Source organism: Megalopta genalis, chromosome 8 (assembly GCF_051020955.1).
Source record: "Megalopta genalis isolate 19385.01 chromosome 8, iyMegGena1_principal, whole genome shotgun sequence".
NCBI classification, from domain to species: Eukaryota; Metazoa; Arthropoda; class Insecta; order Hymenoptera; family Halictidae; genus Megalopta; species Megalopta genalis.
Genome location: NC_135020.1, coordinates 4,801,127 through 4,825,091, shown reverse-complemented (window position 1 = coordinate 4,825,091; position 23,965 = coordinate 4,801,127). Strand labels below are relative to the sequence as shown.

The following is a 23,965-nucleotide window of genomic DNA, read 5'->3' as shown; positions in this document are numbered from 1 at the left end:
AGTAGCATTTACTGCGATGCAATTACGACAGGAAAATAGGACTTCTTCAGGTGAGACAGCCAGCGGGACATAATGTTTGCACTGTTCGCGAACGAGATATAATAACAGTCTTCAAATTCAAGCATGCTAGACATTTGGGAAATTGCATTGTTCCAGAAGTCCACGATAGGGGGCTAAATCACAACCAACACAACTCCTACAAAAATAAACATTTTTTACAGCTACGAGAGTTAAGCGTGGTCTCCCCTCTCCCCTCTATCGTCGTAATCTCCGCCGTGGAGTGAAAGGGTGATTCTCTTTATCTGGTATCATTGGCGGTTGTGGAGTTACAGCCCGAACATCTGACGCGCAGAATTGTAGTAAGCTCGGCATGGACCAGCAAGGTCTCAGGTATGACTTGTTTTCGACGGATAACCATCAAGATTCATACCTACATATTAATTGATCAGAAGTCCTTTTCATTATATGCGTGCTTGATGTGGAACGATAGGAGCATGCGCAAGCAGCACAATTCTTTTTTTCGTTAAAACTTTATTGTTCTTTAAGTGTTCTTAGAATGCGTTATGAACATGAACAAGTTTATTTATAGTTTATTATTTTAGAGCCCAAACATCTGACGCGCAGAATTCTAGTAAGCTCGGCATGGACCAGCAAGGTCTCAGGTATGACTTGTTTTCGACGGATAACCATCAAGATTCATACCTACACATTAATTGATCAGAAGTCCTTTTCATTATATGCGTGCTTGATGTGGAACGATAGGAGCATACGCAAGCAGCACAATTCTTCTTTTCGTTAAAACTTTATTGTTCTTTAAGTGTTCTTAGAATGCGTTATGAACATGAACAAGTCTGTGCAATAACACAAAGCCAGATTAAACAATACATCTGCTTTATTTGATTTCCTTGTTAGCAAGATGTGCTTTCAATCATGTTCGAAAATATTTCATTTGCTGCCGGGAATACTTCGAGCCTGCTCGTATATTTATTAATTTATTCCCATATTTTCTGACGAATCCTGTATTCCCGCTTATCTCGTAATCTCTGCATTTCAATTTTTACTGTCACTGAAAGAGTACCGTGTGTTGTTCAGCTGAAGGGAAATAGGCCACTCAAACAAGTAAAAGAGATCTTCTATCTGGAAAATAATGTAACTCGCTTTTGAGTTGATCAGTAAAATGTGGTATTTTATAGCTGGCCATGTCCAATCCACATTGGACAAAACTGGATATCTGCATTAGTGATAAAAATATAGCACAATCAGTCTTTAATGAGCCCAGTAATATCCCTGAAGTCTTTAATTACAAGCCTGCAGATATAACCTGATTAAAAGAAAAATGTGTAAATCAAGGATATTTCAAGAATTTAAAAGTACGCTTATATTTAGACTGCAGACTTTATGCATTTGTAGCAAAAATGGATAAACGAAGCAGAGAACAGTGGAGACAAAAAAAAAGAATTGAAAAATACTGCAACATTATTTTTGCTGTACTAACAGCATTAAAAGAGGAAATACATTTTTATCTCATTTCTGTTTGATTTGAGAGATAATGACCATTTTTATTCTGCATAAAAATCTGCAATCTACTTGTATTATTTTCATCTTGTAGAAATTATTATTGAAAGAAATAAAGTGCTCAGTGCTGTGTAACTTTTATAAGTAACCTTTTAGTTACATTTTCGTTACCTTTGATCCAGTAGCAATACTGTAAGCACTTTGAACGCATGCAAGTTCTGTGCAACTAAATGAGAAGCTTCGACTGAGATGACCAACATAAGACTACCTACAAAATAATGTAACATGCCTTTAATCTGGTCAGTAGAATAAGACAGTCTATATCCGGCCAAGTAGTATTGGGTTGGCAACTAAGTAATTGCCGATTTGTTCAATGAAATAAAACTTTTTTTTTTACTTGGAATGAAGTTTAATCTGTAATGTATTTTCCATTATGTTCGATGACCTTTTGCCATCTCTCTGACAACTTGAAAATTCCACGCTCGTAGAAAGTCCGATCCTTTTCGGCCAAAAACTGAGTTAAGTGAGATTTTACAGCGTCATCATCATTCAAAGTTTTACCACGAAGGGAGTTGACCAGGGATCGAAATAAGTGGTAACCCGATGGCGCGAGATCAGGGCTATATGGTGGGAGTAACATCAATTCCCAACCAATATTCATCAATTTTTGCCGAGTGGACAAAGACGTGTGCGGCCTAGCATTGTCCTGCTGGAAAATGACACCTTTACGATTGACCAATTCTGCTCGCTTTTCCTTGACCGCTGCATTCAATTTGTCCAGTTGCTAACATTCACGGATAATAAAAAATAACATAATAATGGTGATAATAATAATTTTATAATATAACATTTATACGGATATCATAAAAATGGGAATGAGAGATATCTATGTATAACTGAAATCGGCAATTACTTAGTTGCCAACCCAATAGTTTCCATACAAATCAGGCAACACGGGATCCCGGCATTACTAATGCAAATACCGCAGCACAGTCTTTAAGAATATTAGCATATGGTGTTTGTCAACCTCTAATCAGTCGCGCAGTGTTGACCAATTTTTAATCTGTAATTACCCAAGTGGTATGGATCGATGAAGCATCAGCTTTCCATCGTCCCAGTACTATAGATCAATCTGAAATTATTCATGTCGCATAGACCAGAGTCATGACTACACGGTCGGAAATCGATCACAGGTACTTATACCCGAGAATGCAGTTGTACGCGTTCCTTCCGTTCCATTGTCACGGGCTACAGTATTCTCTCCATAACTTGCAAAAAGATCTCGATCACAACTGACAGCAATATCTCAACCATAACTCACAAAAAGATCTGTATAATAACTGGCAGAACAATTACTGGCATAACTGGTGAAGGGAAAGAGGCAATGATTGAAAATTTTCCAATTCTTGATTCTCTTTTATAAAACTTTTACCACTGCAATTAACTCGTATATCTGATTGAAATGACACCAGACACAACGCAATTGCGACCGTAATTGTTCGTGTAACAAGCGACTAAAGTTTCGGACTTCGATGAATTACGCAAGTGGTTGCAATTGTAATTACATCGTATTTGCTGTTATTTAAACAAGACGAAAACGTGGTAAATGTTTCATCGACGAAAAATCAAAAGTAATGAGACGGAATTTAGCGAGACGGTCATACAGAAAGTAAGTATTTATGACTGATGAAAACGGCAAACGTGGTGGTCGGTCAAGCACATCAAATACCGTAGAAAACTGGATAAAATTCAAAAAATTTTTCTCGTTTTTCGAATCACTATTGGGGTGGTTGCTGAAGTAGTTGGCTCTTATGGGCATATGTGATGGAATTTTTACTAGCGTGTTGGGTATGAAACGAGCGGCAGCCAAAGTCCCAAAATTTACTGGTTCACGTTCCGCCACTCGTTCGTGAATTTTTGGGAAAAATATAAAGCAATGGTGATCCACCGTATTCAACGAATTTGGCCCCCTGGGACCTTTTTCTGTTCCCCAAAATGAAAAAATCTATGAAAAGGCATCACTTCTCGACTATAGAGGAAATAAAGGCAGAATCGCTGAACCAGCTGAGAGCAATTCCAAAAAGTGGGTTTCACAGATGTTATGAAGATTGGAAGCAACGTTGGCAAAAGTGAGTCATGGCCGATGATGAGTACTTTGAAACAGAGTTAAGCATTATTCGGATTATATCGAATAAATATTTATCTAATATAATTATCCGAATAAATTCCTTTTTGTCGAATTTTTTATTCGAATCATTCAAAAAGTTTTTTATTTGTATCATTCGAAAAATTCTTTATTCGAATAATTCAAGAAATTCTTTATTCGAATAATTCGAGAAAATCTTTATTCGAATAATTCGAAATAGTAATATGGAAGAAATAAATGAATAGACTATGAAAAACACACTTTATATTCTATCATTTTTATTGAAATCAATTATTTGCTATATGAATCCCTGTGCAAAAAATTCTTATAAGAATAAAATTTTATTCGAATAAGAATTCATTCAAAAAAATAAGATTTTATTCGCGAATAAGAATTCATTCAAATAAGATTTTATTCTTATAAGAATTTTTTGCACAGGGATTCATATAGCAAATAATTGATTTCAACAAAAATTTCAATAAATTTTTATTCGATAGCGTCAAATAAAACTTTATTCGAATAAATTTTTAACTTAGATAAATTTTTATTCGATTTAATGCCAATTCGATACTACAGAATAAATTTGTATTCGTTAGTTTTTATCTTTTATCCGTCATCCGAATAAAATTTTGTCCAACTCTGCTTCGAAGGAAAATGAATTATATCTTTCATATAATTATGAATTATATTTATTGCTACAAATACATATTTTGGGAACTTTATGATCACACCTTATACTTGGTTTTACACGATCGGTCATCGAAGTCGGAGAAAGAAACTTTGCAATTGCATCGTGCAGGCCGGTCTTAACGGTACCGTTCTCTTTAGACGATCCGCTATCGGTACCCCCCACCCCCTTGTATTCCTGCAGACCCGTAGTATTTCGAAGGAAAACCGACTTGGCAGCCGGGTAATGCGAAGCATCTTTCACGGCAAAGTGGTGCCGCGTTGCGTGCTGCTCGCCCGGGACAAATATGTCTGCGAAATAGGGCTGAGCTCCAATTCCACGCGGAGAGCCGCTATTTATGTTGCCTTGCTCACGATCGTTCCGTTTGTTCATATCTCCGCGGTACCTGCGTTTCCCCTGGCCCTTCCGCGACGATTCCCTTTGTACAGGCGCCCCGTTTAGACGATACCCGAACCACCGTCGAGATAGTTTTCAGAAGAACGTTGACGTCGACTTCCAAACCGAGCATTAAGCAGCTATCTGATTGCGGTGACGTCGTTAAATAACGTCGTTTTCGCACGTAACCTTAACGCGTTGGCTCTCACGTGAATCTCCGCACGTCTCGCATAAGTATCACTTACTCCTGAGGTACAGTCTGCTGCATAAGAACGTGGGCGAGATTGCGTGAATGTGAGCGTCTGCGCTTAAAATTTAGTAGTGTTATAAAGGTATTCTTGTGGAGGTTAAACGTTTGGAAGCAGCGTCGAGTAGCCAACATAAAGGACTAATAATAAGTATTAGATATAGAAATTAAAACAATGAAAGAGATAAAGTGACTCAGCGCACTCAAGATTTAATTGATAAAAAAGCAAAAATATTTGTATGCTAATAATTATAAAATAATGTTAAAATTAAACATTCTGGTTGGATGTTGGCCACAACGTTTAGAAGTATTGACCAGATTAGGTAGAATGCTAGAACTACCAAACTAGTTAAAATTTTTAGTAAATTCAACGTTGTTATTGTTATAAGAAAATTAGTGCTGTTTTTCTTAAATGGTACAAAAAATGAATCGTATTATACTTTATTCAGAAAAATAGATATCGCGAATGATATTTGTGCCCATAATTATGAAAGTGGTCTAAGTCAAAATTTAAAAAAAAATGAATTTATCACTTATTTCACACGACATGATTTTAAACTAAATTTATTCAATGTAATTTTTACGATATCATCAAAAATGAACCTTTAGATAGTAGTTGTAATTACAACGTTATACGGAATTCATTTAGTGTTAATTATGAAAGTGGTCTAAGTCAACAATTTAAAGAAATTATATAATAAAAATTATATGATAAAAATGGATTACTTTTTAAAAATGATTAATAAATGTTTATGAATTATTTCGTTAAAGTTGTTGTTTCAAATGGGCCGTTTATTTTGAAAGTGGTATAAGTTCTTTTTTTTAAAGAAATTCAAAATGCCGAATCTGAGCTTGTATTGTCTAAATACCCCATGCAACGCCACTTACAATTTCTTTCGATGACATTGGACTTACACCACTTTCAAAATAAACGGCTCAAATAAAAATCACAATTTTTTATTACTTTAAGTCAATTATAGGACATTCAGTTAATTTTGAAAATGGTCTAAGTCAATTCAAGCTTTAAAAACAACATTTTCCTATGAAATTCACACAAAATTTCATATCTATAATAAATCTCCATTAATCAAGACTAATAAAATTATAAATTAAAATGTCGCATAATGTACAAATATTTTTTAATTTATTCAAATGCGATTCATTAAATATCTCGAAACAAGAAATATATGACTTAGGCCACTTTCATAATTATGGGCACATTTAATCAAAACTATTGATTATTTAAAAACACACTTTATACCTATTGTCTCGACATTTACAAGAATTGTTTGTTTGCTAGCTCTCACGTGGGATTAGTGTTTACTAGACTGTGAATCTGCATGCAGTTATACCATATGCGAATTTCTAAAATACAAGAAAACTGACGCACGCGTGAAAACTACACAAATGATTCCACCCTGTATTTTACTGCCTATACAATTCAGTATGAAAATGCACATTTGCATAAAGATCTGCAGTTTATTGATTACCATAGCCATCGTCTTATCAGTGCATTGGGAACGAGAAAGCAGAAAGTGCTTATTTTGAATTCTATAGTGAATTTTTTTGCAGCCATTTATAATAAATATCTGTAAGTGAGAAAATAAAATTGAAGTGCCCCTCAACAACAAATCCCTAAACGTACACAACGCCGAACATTTCGGCAAGCAATCCACGTCGGAGATTCGCGCTAGATCGAAGTGCAAAGCTCGCGAAGCGTTTTCACGCGGGATAGCAGTTTCGTTTTAATATGCGTCGGTTCTTATAAGCCGACGATGGAACCAGGTTACTTATGGAGCGCTCATCTCCCTAGATTAGTAATCTTACGTCGAGAACGGTTCGATGGGATTGCAGAAACGTGACACAGTTCCGCTCGGTCTGGGACTTCGATTAGGTTGGAGAATATATACGCGCCGAGATGACAGAAATGATTATCTTTTGAGAAAAATGCACGACTCTTGAGGGAGGAAATAATACCGATGTAAATCCTGGCCATAATTCCCGGTGTCGTATTCAGTTAGGAGAGAGGATCGCGCCACGGCGAATTTCTTCTACGTTCACGGAGAATACGCGCAGACGGAACGTTTATGAATTTAGTCACTGAATCAGGGAACGAATGCGAAACTGCTATGTCATGATAATTCTCAGTCAAGTGCACGTATGTCTCTGTAAAGCTAAGCTATTCCCTTTGAGACGGTGCAGCCTGTACTTAAGTGACGGCTATGGTTCAATAAATAATACCCCGGCGGACTGCCACGCGGTCGATACCTACGTTTATGCGCAATAATAGCGATTGAAGTAATTAGTTCATACGTAATTATTGGTAGTCATACATAATTACGCTACGTGGAAAACGTGCGGCTCACGATCCAATTTCTAAAATAGCAACTGCATTTTTAAGATCGTGGCGATTCGGTGCAAAGGTTTACATGTTTTCAGTAATATTTACATCGGAGAAACATTTAAAAAGCATTTCAGTATTCACTGATATTTTAATCGACATACATTTTAATAATTTGTTAATTTATAGACATCTACGACCGTATTTATAGGATTTCGATCTCATTTGATCAGTCATTATACATTTTTTATAACTACACTGGATCTTGGTCTAAGTAAGTGCGACGCTTTGACATTACGTGTTATCGAATTCATTCAATATTCTGCCAATAGATTCGAGATGATCTATCAATTCAAGGTCATAGTAAAGCAGGTCATTGAATCTCGATGTTGCATATAAGTTACGAAGTCGGAAATACGTGATACTATTTAAAAACATTATGGTGATTAATTTCTTGTTGAAAATAAATTTTTTGCTTCTTTTAAAATTGCAACTTCTTGCTGGCTAAATGTAGATTACTTTTCATATGAAACATTCTTTTGGCAGACCATCGGAAATGGCTGAGAAATTGCGGGGACTAATTTGTGTGTGACCTATTCTGTATTTCTAAGACTATGTTCTTTAACCCATTAACTGCCACGATCCCCATTTGGGGATTTTGGAATTTTACGTGCGTTTGGAATATATATATAACCAAAAATATCATGCTGCAAATATGATAATTTTGTTGTGTTCAACTTGCAGATGATTTCCAAATTTGTTGTATATATATATACAACAAATATACCGTCTGCTGTAAACAATATTGACTGACTATCAGTCAATATTGTTTACAGCAGACGGTGTATTTTGTGTTTCGTTTCTTTTCAACAAGTGAACAAATTTGGAAATCATCTGCAAGTTGAACACAACAAAATTGTCATATTTGCAGCATGACATTTTTGGTTTGCTTTTTATATTATAATTAAATACCATACACACACACACATAAATATATAATTTAGAGGTATAGTAACTATGTGTTACTTACTCAGTCAATTTGTTTTTCTTACAATAAAAAAATTTTTTCTTCTTTTTTTATTCATGCAACCTGCCACAATTCCCATTTGGGACTTTTTAAAAAATATAAAATATTTTAACGACACAACATAAAATTTGAATACAAAAAAGTTTGGCAGTTAATGGATTAAGAAAATGAAACTTAGGAAAATCGATTTTTTGATGGTTCTTGGCTAGAATACACGTGACACGTTTAGGTAGCGAGAACGTTGGCAAACAAGGCGCGAGTTACGTCTCTTCTCACTCGATAGCGGAGATCAAGAGCATCTTTACGAGACTGTTTCGGTGAGCAGGAGAATGGCCCGGCTGGTCGGTCGAGCATTTAGGAGCACGGAATTCTCAGGTGTACTATAAACCGCATTAGAGAGGATGGCGCGGGAACTCGTAAAACTAACCCGATGGCTGGCTAGAGCCGGGGCCAAAAGTGAAAGCTCAGCGAAAGCACGCCGCCGAGGAACCGTGACGTAGTCAGCATCCAGTATTCCGTCCGGGACGTCCCGTTGCATCGAAGTCCTGGGCCGATATTATCGACTGGATGTACCGAGTTCCAGGCAGATTGGCCAGGAGCCGTACAACGATGACGAATGACGTCCGGGGGAAATTTAATTGGCCCTGCGCGGCGTTGCAATCGTGTCTCCGGTAACTCAAAAATCTGTGCAATCGAGCGGTCCATTCTTCTCGTCCCCGACAGCTCGACGTTCGCGAATGACTGGTTTGTCCGTGCAGCAAATATCCGGCGGCGAACGAAACGACGAACGAAATGTTATTGCCACCTACCGTGCGCCCGTTCCGCGGCCCGAATCGCGCGAGACAAGGGACGAGCAACTTTTCATAAAGTGAATCGCTCCCATCGAGAGTATCTTCGTTCCTCCCTTGTCCTTTCATTTCCTTGATAAACGACTCGCTCCTTCTGACAGAGAAAAAATAGAAGCGGATCGCGTCGAGGTCGGGCCAAAGGAACGCGCTTTCATCTTTTATGTCAGGAGTTGCAAGAAGTCGAGCCGCTTCTGAAGTGCGCTTGCGAGAATCGCGGGAAAGAAAGAACCCCGTTATATGTATTAACATCGACGCGCGAGTGACGACGAGGGAATGGAGACTTCTGTTTGCCCTGAACTCTCGGCTCGTAATAAAGTACGCGTATCGGGATGGAAGCGACGAATCCTGTACTGTTTACAGACCAATCTGCCAAAGCACTTTCGTTTCCGCCCGCCGCCGGTCATGTAAAACACTGTCCGACATCGATCCGATTCGAACGCAGGCAGAAACAAAGAATCCGGATCGGACCTTGGTGTTCTTTCATGTCCACAGGATATTATACGATGTGGTTATACTTTGGAAGTCAGCGAAATAACAGTGATACTAAAGCATCTAAAAGGCTAACAGCTTGTTCAGAGAATAGAATTAGATAATACGGTAAGGTAATTTGGCGGCTTCCTACGATAAGCTTGCATTTTAGTCTACCAGAAATGCACACTTGGATTAACTCGATGAAAAGCTCGAACCTGCGGCTCGGACAAATGGAATAGCCTGACAGCGATCAGGCGGGGAGCACATGCTAATGATCGTAATTGGTAGATAAGGCATATGGCGGCTACTAATCTAGCAAATAGGACGAGAATGTATATGATCAATTGATCAATTTCATTACATATCAGTCCAACTGGTCAGATAAATAGTATAAGTCTGTTACTAATCGGGCAAGTAGAATAAAATTGCATAAAAGAGATTATATCTGTTCACCCGTTCTACCTAAAAGACTTTAGGTAGAGAATTATATATATAATTAAGACTGTACTTTTTCATCCGTTCTATCTAAACGATTAGAATTTTACTTATAATAACACGTGTTCTAATTATTAGTCGATATATTGGATATATTTAAAAAACGCTTAAATCACAAGTTGCAATTCGTTTATTAATAGCCATTTTTTCATTAAAACCTTAAAGTTTTTAAATTGTGTGCGATTATATTTTGTTGAATTTCAATACATCATCAATAGCAGCGCGAAAAGGTATTTTTGCTTGGAACGTTTTCCCATTCAATGAGTAATTTACGCGACATTGTAGCTCCTCACGTTCGGAGACTTACCTCGTGTAATTAATGCCGTTATAACCATTTTTCTCTAAATTGGAACACGCGCATGAATGAATAATCGAATCCTTCGGAGAGAAGAAAGATGGCAGAACGAAGTCCATTATTTTCCCAAAATGAACGACATCGCTTCGGAGATTGAAAATGGTATCGTTGCGAGACGTTTCATATATAGTGCGTGAATCGCCACTCGATAATTTTCCAATTTCGCCCCTGAATGGAAGCGAAACGTTAAAAGTTTCAATTCTCTTACCTATCACGGCCGGAAATGAAATCACTGGTAAACTCCTTTCCTTTACGAACTGAAAAATTGTGCTATAATGGATTCGTTATGTCGTATCTGGTGCATTATTTCCCTAGGATATTGTCGGGAACTGAAATTCAGATTTGTTTAGAATTTATTTTTGTTTACGTCGCGTAAAGTAAATATCGGCGCGTTTGATTCGCATCGCGTATATTTTTTTTCCGCGAACGATGGCATTCGACGAAACACGGTGAACACGATTCGTTGGTACAAAGATCGACGATCAAACGATTTCCCTGCAGAATACATAGTTTCACTGCTCACATGGACACGATCCACCAAAATTAATAAAGTCGAGCGATAGTCACTCGTATGATGAAATTTCTATAGCGTTGCAAAAAAGAAAATTTTGGTAAAGTAGACCCAGTGGTTCATATTTGCGGAAAACAAGAATAAATTAATAAGAATTTATTTCGTTCGTTTCATTGTTACAATTTATTATTTTAATCTCGTTTTAGGATTCCACGATATAGTTTTAATATACAGTGGGTAAAATACGTATTCGCACTCCTTTTAAAACGCAATAACTCTTTTAAAACTACACTAAATGACTGGAATGAGTACAATGCTTTCTTTTTTTAATTTTGCTGTTACTCGGAATGACGAAAGAGATAATGTAAGAAAACTCTCGTTTTTTTTCACTTTTTTATCCGAGTTTGCAACGAAAATTTAGTGCAATTTTAAAAAAGTTATTGCGTTTCAAAAGATGTGCGAATACTTTTTTTGCTCACTATATATATGATATAATTTTAATGTAAATAACTTCGTACTTGCACAAATAAAAGAAACGACTCTTCGCATTAAACATGGATAGTACAACACAAAAATACATTATTAATTACTTTTCTTTTTGTAAAGATAATTAATCTCTTATATCAGAACGAGTCAGACTCGTGATGAGGATTTCATATATATACATAATCTATTAAATATGAATATTCTAAATATAATTTCTAAATATAATTCTTCTATGTCGAGACAAAACTTGATTCTTCTGCTGTCAAAATCAAGAAATGAATGTAAATGGAAACATGTAAAAAACAGAAATTGTTTCGTTCCATTAGGAAAATTATTAAGAATGAAAAAGTTCTAATTAACGTACACCTATGAAAGAAATCGTAGTGGAAAGGTTTGACATTTCCTATAAATTTCAGGATATGAAAATATTTGAGTTCACGTAACGGCTTCACAACGAAAAAACAAGAAATTGTAACTTGGTTTTGGGTCAGATACACCGAATTTATGTAGAACGATTAAGTTCCGTGGTCTAGAACCTTTCGCGTAACTGTAGCACAGGTTTGCGCGATATTGTTGAATATCTCCAACCATGTTCTCAAATAACCGTCTCTGCTACCACGCGTATGACAACCCGGTGCTCACGTAATAATTAGTAATTACCCTCGAAGCGCGGGATTGTTCTAACATCGTTGCTTTGACTATTTACGCCGTAACTTGGCCCGAAGTCCGCAAGTGTCAAGAGTCGATCATCTCATAAAGTAATTACCATGCAATTACAGCGATTGTTCCAGTTGGACAGAGGCGGTAACGCAACTTGTTTACCTAACAAAGTGAAGTTTTCATATCGTCGGTTGACACGCAACTGCGCGAGCCGTGTAATTACGGCAGCGAATCATAGTCGAGTGCGTGTGTTATTCCGTGAAACGTTGCACCCAAACGAGACTCCTTCACTCGGGAATCAACACTTTCGTTTGAGAAAAAGCTTTCGCGGCATTGCGATAATTACTAAACACGAACGGTGCACGCGGATCCAGTACAATAATTGGCCGCGTTCCCTCTGTCACTGTCAGCCGCGGGCATCAACATTCAGATGCAAATAATCTGAATTTCATTTTTCTTGTCGTCCGATCTCGTCACGCAACGGTGTGGACGCGGTTATCGCGATTCTCGGTGTTCGTAGACACGAGGAGGTCTGGCTGTCGCGTCGGTCCCTTTACCAGCTGGCAGATGTTTGTGTCTACGTGGGTAGAGTCTATTTATCGACCGGATTTACGGTAGATGCTTATGAGCTGTTTCACACGGCGATACGTGTATGCGATACAAGTAAAGTGATATTTGTTTTCCAAAATGTCAACGATCTCTTTCGCATGATGATACATCTATGATGGATATCAATTGATACATTGTTCATATAGAGATGAGTTATCAAGACGAGTTCATCGAGACGATTCTTGCATCGCGATGCTAATCTTGTGTATCCCGTGAATATCATCGGCTGACGACATTTTTCCTGCGAAGTAGATAGATGAAACGTGTTGGTCATTTGTTCTTTACTTAAAAATATTGGGTCGGCGACTAAGTTCCGCCGTTTTTCTTTAACACGTTGACTGCCGCATCACCCGTATTCGAGTGACAGCAAGAGTTCTCATCAGGCCACGTCACCCGTAATTCGGGTGACGCTGATTTGATTACTTAAAAAGGATTTCCGAAAATATTTCGACAAATATTCTACAGGAGGTAATGAAACTATTGAATTCTTATAAAAATGGTTTATTAAAAAAATTATTCGCAGTGTATAACATTAAAACATTCTCTGCAAAGTTGAGGTTAATCAGGACAGCTTGGACAAAAACTTGTTTGTTTTTTCAGATATACTCGTGCCTCTGATCGGTCCATTTCGTATCTTTTATTTGAACTGTAGCTTCCTCAGTATCGTCAACATTTCTTTCTTCTTCCATGACCAATTCTCGTAAAATCTCGTCAATAGTATCTTCATAACATTCATTATCACTAAGATTATATTTATCAGTATCCAAATCAGAATCTGACGATGTAATTTTATTTATGCTTCTCCTTCCGGGCAATCCGATCTCTTTTCATTATTGAAAAAAAAATAAGGGCAGAGATTTTAAGTTATACCATTCGGTACTCTGCAAAGATTCCAACTGTTCATGCAGGAACAGAAACAGATATGAATTAACAGCGCACGCTTCCTATAGCGGCACGGGTGGCCTGTAGGAGATTTTGTTGCAAATACGCGTGGCAGTCAACGTGTTAAACTTTAACATGCCGCATGTCATTCAATGTTTTTGGCACAATGTTTTAAATCATTCGAAAGAGAATGGTTTGTTCTACCGGAATCTATGTTTTGTTTTCTTGTTCGGGTTAATTTCTGTTAATTTTCAGATCGTTAAAATGGAATGTCGAGTTGAGAAAAATGAGCATTTTCGACACCTTCTTTTTGCTTCTAATCAAGGTTCGAAGGCCGCAAAAGCCTTGAGCTGTGTATGGAGAGGGTGCCATAGCTGCAAGTACCGCTCGTGATTGGTATGCCAAGTTCAAAAATGGAAATTTTGACCTCAAAGATGCATTTCGTTCTGGCCGTCCAGTTGAGTTCGATGAAGAGCGATGAAATCAACTTTTGTAGGAAAATTCGCGTCAAACGACAAGGGAACTGGCAGAGAAAATGGAATGCTCCCACACTGCTATAGAGAAGCATCTTCATTCAGTGAGAATGATGCTTCTCACTGAGCATGGGTTCCGCATGCTTTAAGTAACAACAACAAAAATCAACGAGCTTGGTTGGATGAATTTTTCGAAACCGGCTGATTTCTACCAACGAGATATTGAAAATCTTCTTGATCGTTGGGAAGAAGTTGCAAATAACAAGAGAGAATACATTATTTATTAATTAGTTATTAATTTTTATTGATAAATAAGCTTTTAAAAAATTGATTAAAGCAAAATGATCGATTAAAAGCAAAAAGAAGGAGGTGTCAAAAATGCTGATTTTTCTCAACTTCCATTTTAATGATCCGAAAATTAACAGAAATTAACCCGAACAAGAAAACAAAACATAGATTCCGGTAGAACAAAACATCCTCTTTCGAATGATTTAAAATGTTATGCCAAAATCATTTAATGATATACGGAATATTAAAATTTTAAAAAACAGCGGAATTTCGTGTCACACATTCTTTTTTGGACAAAATACTTCTTTTAAAAAGTGAATGAGATTGAAGTGATATTGCAGTTATCGTTAGACCAAGGATTGTGGATCCGTCTGTTTTCAAGCAGCTGACAAAACTGCATTGCTTTTAGATTAGACAGTGGCAGCGCACGTGCATGCCAGACGTTTGCCTAATAGCACAGAATCGTTCAGGGGTTTTTACTGCAGGTGTTAAGAAACTAAGAGCAGCACACCTCCGTCGCTAGCAATAAGTATCGCCATCACATGAATCGCCTCGTGAAAGATCTGCAGCGCTAATAGCTTAATCGGAAAGTGTGACTGGCATCTGGCCGATAAACGTTTCCCGGTAAACGAAAATCCCCCATCGTTTTCATTACTCTATCAGATTGCTCACGGCGACCGTAACGAAAGTCATAAACAGCGCGGAGAATTTACGGTCGGGCGTTCATTAGTCATTTATGCGCGGCGAACTTGGCCCGCGCGAAGGAAGGGAAACGCGCTAATTGAGCGGAAGCGTTGCTGATGAATTTTTATGATGCAATAACAATGCGAGGAACCAGGCCAAGCCGCGACGTCCCCTCGTTCCGCGACGAGTGCTCCGGGAATAAGACATCCCGCTCCTCCCTTGAATTACCCTGTTATGTGTACATGCCGTCTCCGGGACGGGAGCACTCATTCTTCTTCGAAGAAACGGCGAACTTTCCGGAATACCTCCGACTCGACGTCCCATCCTCCTTCCCTTGGTCTCTGTGTCAGTACACGTCTTACTACGGAGCTATCTTCAGAGAAAGTTGCGCGAAGTTGAGGCTTTACCGCCGGAGCATCTCGTAGTCCCTGTCCCATCCCTCTTCTTCCTCCTCGCTTCCTCGTACAGGATATAAGCTGTCCTTATAAAGAGCTTACCTGTGATACGCACCGGATCCCCCGTGGATTAAGATCCTCCGATTCCGGAGCGTTCAAGATGTACGACTGCAGAGAATCGGGTCACGAAGTCAAGCCGGTCTCACGGCGGAACGCCGATTAAACGATCTGTGAAACTGTACTCTTTTAGGCAGCTGCGTTAAGTTGCACTCTCGTAGCTCAGCTACGCACGATGCGTATCCAAGGAATATATTATAGCTTTGGAGTTCTATTAAAACATTGCAGAATTTACCTCAAAACTGTATTTTACAAGCTGTAACTTCTTTTTATTGCGTCGTATTCAAGATGCTTGTATCAGCAATATTCTCGTGGTAACATTTTTTTATCGGATTTTTATTGGTTCAGAGTCATGAAATCGCGTGCAATTAAAAGGACGGAAAATTGAAAGAATATTTTTCCATGGAAGCATCGTTTTCAGACACATTTTTTAGAGAAAGATTTGTCGTATCACTTAGGTATGTTGCAAAAAATACAGTGCAATTTGTATGTATCTATCATTGAACTTACTCACATTATCAATTCATCATTTTGGACAGTTTTCATGATTTATGATGTATTAAGCCAAATAAGATAAGTATGCTACCTTTCATACTAAAATAGAGAGTAACAAAATGGTAACTGTGTAAAGTAAATAAAACATTAAAATGAAACACATGAAAGACAAAAGTAACTCAATTTCAAAGCCATCGAACATCTTAGAGTTATTCAGCAAGTTTTGCAGATTATAGTATTTCAATAGTAGTTGGCATATCTGTAACTTTGTCAATTCTTCAAATTGAGACGTACAATATTGCAATCACATTTCTGATACGTTAAAAGAGAATATTCACTTGAACGAAATTTCTTATAAAATGTTTCGGGGTAGTATGAAAAATATGGTAACGCATTTTCTACTTACGAGAGGTATGAAATAGTAAACAGGTTCAACACTCTAAGTAGCGAGAACTTACGGTAACTTCGGTTTTGTATCAAGTATAGGATCATAAATGGCAAACTACGTAGTTCGAAGGTTCGCGTAATTCAACAAGTAGTTTGATACAGTTTGTGAGCAAACAAGTATTAGAAGTCTGCCTTTACTAAGGCTAGAAGCGCAAGCGTTTAATCTCTAGGCGAATACTATGAGATTATTCTCAGTTAGACAAGTAATAAGGGATTGCGTTCACTCGAGTAAGGAGTATCAAATGGTTCTATTCAAACAAGTGGTAAGAGATCGTCTAAGTGAGCCAAGTAGCAAGGTTCAGCAAAGTTCAAACAAGTAAGTGTGCAGGATAGCTTGGAATCAGGCAAATGATACACTTCCAATGAGACTGTATCATCCTTCAAATAGCTATAATTGCATTTTGTTGCGATGTGATGACATGGTAGACTTTTAATAGAAAATATTCTGCGCGCGTGAAAGTTCATTGTTATGTAAAAATAATGATAAACCAAAAAACAAGTTTTTAAATAAATAATTAGGAAAAGTATTTCGAATTTTTTACCAGCAAACTCTGATTATGAAAAATAAAAGACGCGAAAAAGTGCGGATTTTATGTTGAAGTTTAAAATATGGCGAAGATTTGATTTCTTTATTGTTCTCAAAATAATTACCGTCACAAATAAGATATAGGCTTGTATTTAGGCAGACGATATTTTTTACTTATTTATTTTTGTAGAGCTTGTCATTTTTTTTTATTAAAGTCAGCTAAAAGGCGATTTTTACGTTTCGCATCTAACCTCCAACGTTTAAGAATTTCGCTCAGAATGACTTTAATTCAGCAAAAGGTGCAGGGTCGTTTTTGATGAAGGAACTGCACGCTGATCGGTGTCAATTTAGGAGTTTCCCGAACAGGAGCAGAGCATTAGCATTTTAGTTACACAGCAAACGCATTTACCGCAGCTGATACGCAGAGCTAAACAAATTACCAGATTGTGGAACCACAGCGGCATCGACGTATCGACATGTTCCCTCATTATTTCTTGTTGCTGTATGTATCTATTGCACGCAACCATACCCAATCTCATGCTACCGCAGCGCAACGGTCCCTTCGACGAAGCAGCCGCGAACGGATCTCGTTCATCAACCTTCGAATGAAATGATTTCTTTGTATGACTCACTTTTGTTCAATCTATGGATATTGTACTTAGATATTTTACTTACAATACTTACTGCTCAAAGGTGCCATTGTTACGTGATTTACCGAATGAACTCAGGAAACAATTTTTGTTAGCAGAATCATGCGTATCATATATGAAATCGTCGAAACGAGTCTGCTTCGTTATAATGCAAAGGGTTTAGACGTTAGCTGACCGAATTTCGCAACAAAAGCTGATCGTTCGCGAAATCCAACAGGATATGCGCCGGTGTTAACTCGGCGAAAAAGGCAGCTTTCTTTGTTGTAAATCCGGGAGGGTGTAGTCGCGACCAGGTAGGAGTGGCCGTGGAACGGTCTTTGTAAAGAAAGTCACGGGACCGTGCCGGTATATTGCAGCAGTGTTTCAATTTAGCACCCGTTAAAAGAGTTTCGGTGCTTTTATCGCGAAAGTTTGGTGTGGCCAGGTAGAAAATAAGACAAGAAAGTACGGCCGGGTTCAACAGAACGAGGTTAAAGGACAGACGGAGGGGTCGAAGTTGGAGGCGAGGAGCAAGAGACCTCGGATACGCCGTACCGTGGCGTGTCGGGGCACCAAGAACTAACCGGTGCCACGCCGATTAACACCTGGCTGCGAAATTAACTTTCTATTGTACTAACTGCACACGGTATCTTCGTCCTCCATGAGAACTTTGCAAATAACGAGCGATACTGCGATCTCCTCGCTCTGCGAATTACTCGGGCGCCTTTCAACGGCTAACCAGGACTAGCAACGCCAGACACCGCTTGCACATTAAACGGTAACAGCGTATACATACCGTCTAAGTGAAGTGGCTGAAAGCTGTTCTTCATCGAATAGGTATTATAGTATCGATCACACTTAATCCTACAACTACCTGGTGCAGTTGAACGACCATTCGAGGTACCATTTCGTTTGCATTATGAGAACCCACTGTACATCGGTCGTGTAGTGTTTCTCGTTGAATTATTGATCAATATCAAACGTCGGTGATCATAAACCAACAGAAAAAAAGGACAAAATATATAGGAAAAAGTTTACATAACTTTATTATGGAGAATGATTAATCCCTTGCACTATAACGATGAGTCAGCATTGCGACGATTTCATACGTAATGTACTAAATATGAATGTTGTTCTTTTTAGATAGGAAAGTGAATGTTGACTTACAAGAAATAAGAATTGTTTCGTTCTACTGGAGAAATGATTAAGAACAAAGAATTGTTAACGTAGCTGTGAAAGAAATCATAGACCGAATATGAAAGTACAACATTAGTTTACATTATTGTTCACCTATTTAGCTATCTCCAAAAGCGAAAATTTTATAATTCAGAGAGAATTCTAAATGCAACTTGTGGTCAGGTTTTCTGGCCAAATACGCAACCGTGCTTCGCTTCAGCGAATTTGCAACAATCAGCAGTATAAAATCGTTGCTAGTTCGATAAGGAATATCGACGACACTTATATCGGCGATGAGTCTTATCGATTCACCGAAGCCCGGGGTTATTGCAAGCAGCTCTTACCGTCTCTGCAGCGGCAAGGGGAGCACATAGTTCAACTCTGCCGGCGGATCGTGATATTTCTCCGGTCGAATTCGCGGTCGAATTAGTCCGTTTTAACACGATTCCGACGGAAGATAACGGGCCGGTTCTTGTAATAATGTTTGCCACGGGCGTGTTAAAGCCCGCGGAAAGTTCGGGGACTTCGTGAGATAGGAAACGCGCGCGTTTATCGGCCGAAGCTATTCGAGGTAACTTTCCTAGGTATGGAGTTTCGTGGAATAACTTTTCTCGTGCGACGCAGGGACGTTCGTTTCACCGGCGAGCGCGCTACTTTGCGTTCAATTTCCTGTCTCATCGTTTGCCTATCGAATGACGAGAACAAATGACGAAGTTTACTCGTGTTCTCGCTTCGTCGATGAACCGAGGAACGCCTTCTCCTTCGCTTTGACGACGGGTAACATCTGCTGCTGGAAGACATCGACTAGAAAGCGACTCGTTATCCTCGGCATTATTCAAGCCGCGAGTGTTTTTTATTATCTGCCAATTATCTTGTCAGCGTTCGAAGAAAACTTGGCTAATATTAATATAATTAAAGTGCTTAATTTTTGTGATTAGTTCAATGTGAACTTAAGTCTCTGTATCTCAATGTAACATTGCTGTCGCTCACTGATTTATCGTGCTTTTTAATGTCACTTTTAGCGATAATGTGGCGAAAGCTTGCTCTGTGGTTTCTTCTTCGTAATCGAGCATGTATCATGATTTTGAATTCTTACTTCGCACATCAGAGTAAATTTAACACTTTTCAAAAATTCTGAATCGATTATTGATTTATATCTAGAGGATGATATTTGCTGGCTTCGAGTTATATGAATATTTATATACTGATATTAAAAATTCGAGCTATAAGAGGTTAAATGTAGTCCGTTGTTTTCGCAGACTGTGCCTTTTAAGTGGTTTCCTTCATTTTAATATAAATAGGTCGTTAGAAGCTTCGTTCATCTTCTTCATTGTTCTAGATAAATTTCTTTTAAGTAACTCAATGATAAATATAACAATATATTGCAAGAATTTAACAGGGTTTATATTGTCGTTACTCGTTTTTATATTTAATTGATAATAATCAAAAGGATCATCCTTGATGCACCTTGAATTACAACAGGATCGAGGATTGAAGACACTTTGTATCGCAGGAAGTAAATGGTCACGAGCATCGTTCACGAGTAATGTTTTATTGAATGTATAATTAGAATGTAGTATTTACATTGATTCCATTTACCAGGACGAGTGACGATATCTGCGACGGATCTTCCACGATCTACTGAATTCTGTTCAACGGTAACGCCAGGGACAACAGCCGTTTTTGCTGTCCGCATTAAAAACTGAACACCGTTAATTTTCTTGGAAATCTGTTCCAAATAAAAGAGTTATCAGCCTGCAAGGTCCGCGATGCCAGATGTACGCGAGAAGAAAGTAAAACGAATCCGTTTCAGCGTCGCGAGTTCACGCCACTCGTCCGCTGACGAGATTCGCGCAGCAACTTACACGCTACATGTATGTGTACATATATATACGTGCATTCCGCGTACGTAACGAATATAGATATATGTATATATGTATGTATATACGTATATTTATGTATTTATATATGTATAACGCACATTACGAAGGAAACGGTTCGCCCATCGCGGACACGGAAAGACGCTAACGAGTTCCTGTCCCTTCACGGCGGAAAGTGGGACAGCAACGGGGAAGGAACTTCCGTTGGCGCGAGCTTCTCAACGCGTTCGTATCTGTTCCATCGTTCGAAGTCTAAAGGATGTGTCCTCACCGCACCGAGTCCTACATCAATTCCAAAACGGAGGACAATCGTTGATCGCGGCCACGATCGCGCGCGGTCTCCGGAAATCAGGAGATTAAGTGGACCACAGTCCGGACAAGCGAACGGACAAGGAGCTCTCGTACAGTTCAAGGACGCTCACAGTTAGTCTGCCGGCGCGGGCACTGGAGCACACACGTAGTCCTGCGGTACACACGAGGGGATCGCGGGAGTGGCGCGGTTGATTCGTTACGTTCACGTTTCAAGTTGTCACAGGTGCACACGGGTACGAGACACTCCGGGAACGAGATCTCACGGACACACTGTTGTTCCTCGCGGGATCACCGGTCCTGGAGGAAGCGACCACCTCGCAAGGTAGACCGGAGTTACAGCTGGAAGAACGAGCGCCGTAGATCCCTCGATCGTCGGAGTCGTCCTGCCGGAAGATGGTGGATCGGGTTGCTGCGGTGGCTCGGGCACGGCTAACGGCAGCCACTCCAGTAACTTCGACGGTGATTCACGTCGGGTAAAGGCTGGTGAAACTCGGTATCCTCCAGCTGACGGCCGCCAGGAGGGACACCAGAAAGTTGCTCGCCAAAATTGCGGGGCTAAGGTTCCTTCTGTCGCCACCGTGCATCGCCGCCGGTTTCTCCTCCTCTGAAACCAGATTAGAAACTCCGACTTTATAACAGCGAGAAGAAGATCCCCCGCGTCCCTCCCGAGCTCGGTCCACCTCGAACCGGGGCTGGAGAGAACGGAGGCTCTAGCAGAAGACCGGTAAAATACCCCCGAGGGCAAACTACGATGTTTTAAACGAGCTCGATCAGTTGGACACCGGACGGCGAACCTTGGGCTAGGACTCGGCTATTTTCCGTCCCGGCCTGCCTTCTCCGCAACGACGGCAGAGTTCGCAGTCCGATCACGCGCGCCACGATCTACGGAATCCACGTGACGGAGGCCAATGCTCGGTTAAGCTCGTCCTTCTCTCCCCCCCCCCTCGCCTGTCCGGATATCTATTAAACGAGGATCCCGATTTTATGGCTCAGAAATATCGATTTTTTCTTCAGTACCTTTCACGCCACTTCTAGATTAAGCAACGTGCCTGCGAAGTTACTTTGAATGCGGTGACGTACAGTGGAAGCTTCTCAGGGAACGTTGGCAACAATTCACAATTTCGTAAGATTTTTATGAGAATCGGCACGCTCCTTTCTTTTTAATCTCGATATATCATCAGGAATGGACAATTCAAAATGGAACATTAGATATTACTGATGACATAAGCATCGTTTTTAACTTATTCTTTTGGTGACTATCAATGATTTTTCGTTATTCGTTTCAGTAGAAAATTTGGTATGACGATCTTAATTTCAACAAATTAAATATTGTTCACGGAGGGCGTTGATGAGATTTACGCTCGACATTTTCATACGTTAACTCTTTGCTGCACAGGATTTCAGAAAATCAAATAGTCCCATGTTGCGCAGAAATTTTATCGCGTTTTAAATGAAACAAAATTAGTGTATTTCTATTAACAAAGGAATCGCTTAATATAAAAACATTAAAAAATAATAATAATTCAATGCAATTTGTTGCTATACGGTGGAACTCGAATAGTCCTACCGTGCTACATGGGTTCATGAATGCGCATGCAGCTATTGCAATATTTCGAGGCGGATCTAAAAATGTCCCACCATGCATTACCGTGCATTAAAAAGATGGGGCATTTTTAATTCCACCGTGCCCCAAAGAGTAAAGTGCCAAATATCAAGCCCAAAAATTCTCAGAAACAACTATGAGGAGATATAACTGGAATAGATCATTCTTAAAACTATACTTCATATATTACTTTCACAGGTTTACTCACGGTTAAAACACTTTAATCCAATTAGCTGCATTAGAATGACAAAAATCGATGGCACGTCATCGGTAGATCTTTTACCAAATATTTCGAACAACCTCCATTTAAATAGTCGGATCGAATACTGGCCCTTTGGATTGGTTCATTGATGTTCACCATTGCATATGAAGTGGTTGGCTCATTTCCTTCAGCTAAATATTCCTGCATTTTATACCACGATGCATGAAAAAGAAATCAGTTCTTTGACCGTAGGGCACTTTTAAACTTCGGAAATATCGACAACTTCTCCAGGAGTTCAAAGGTTTTGCTTCCTTTTATGCCGTGCAGTGTAGCTCGGTGGCTTAGCATATTCGAGGTCAAAACACTTTTGATAGAGAGAAGCGAGGCTGGTGGAAATGTGAAAAGGCTGGAAGCTACTGTAGAAATCCACCGTTTAATAATTGCTATTCAGATTCGGAGTAAATAAAACATTAATTTTCATTAAAGTGCGTGTCCAGTACGTTCACTTTGTTTCGAATGTTTACGCATTATATTTCAGTCGCGGAACATCGATTAATCCCATCGAAAAACATTATCTCCGAAAGCGTTCAAGTACCATTTCCTTACATTTCAATGAAATACTCTCGTCGAAATAATACTTGCATCAGCTGCTATTAAAATACGGTCGCTCTTCGCACGGGTTCGTTTATACGAATTAAATTGATAAAATGCAGTTAGAAAATTATTTCATATTCAACTGAATAAACTTTGTCCTCGTGGACGAATACTTCAGTGGGCCGCGGCATCTGTTCGAAATACAATTCGATGAAAGAATTGAGCCGTTTATTTTGAAAGTGGCCTAACTCCGTTTTCCAATTTTTTGCCGGTTACCATGGTTAAATGTACAGCTTCATGTTATGTATCAGTGAAGCACTTCAGGTTGCTTATATTCAGAGCAAATACGATAAATTTTTCACACATAAGTTTTCAGAATTAATTAAATAACTGAGCCGTGTAGTTTGAAAGTGGCCCAACTCCATTTATACTTACATCAAGATATTTACTATTGATAACGTCGAAAAGCAGTGATGAAGGTAATTTCA

The 23,965-nt window shown here is 39.0% G+C and overlaps 1 protein-coding gene across 3 annotated transcripts in view; it reads right to left on the bottom strand.

Moving 5' to 3' along the window:
- Positions 1 to 20,422: 20,422 nt before the first annotated feature.
- LOC117225138 (limbic system-associated membrane protein) overlaps positions 20,423 to 23,965 on the bottom strand; it is a 186,175-nt gene continuing 182,632 nt past the window's right edge. For all 3 annotated transcript variants that reach the window (XM_033478458.2, XM_033478459.2, XM_033478457.2), the window contains one exon: positions 20,423 to 21,682. In XM_033478458.2, the coding sequence (XP_033334349.1) occupies positions 21,543 to 21,682 (140 nt within the window). In that variant the 3' untranslated portion in view covers positions 20,423 to 21,542. The remainder of the gene's footprint in view (positions 21,683 to 23,965) is intronic.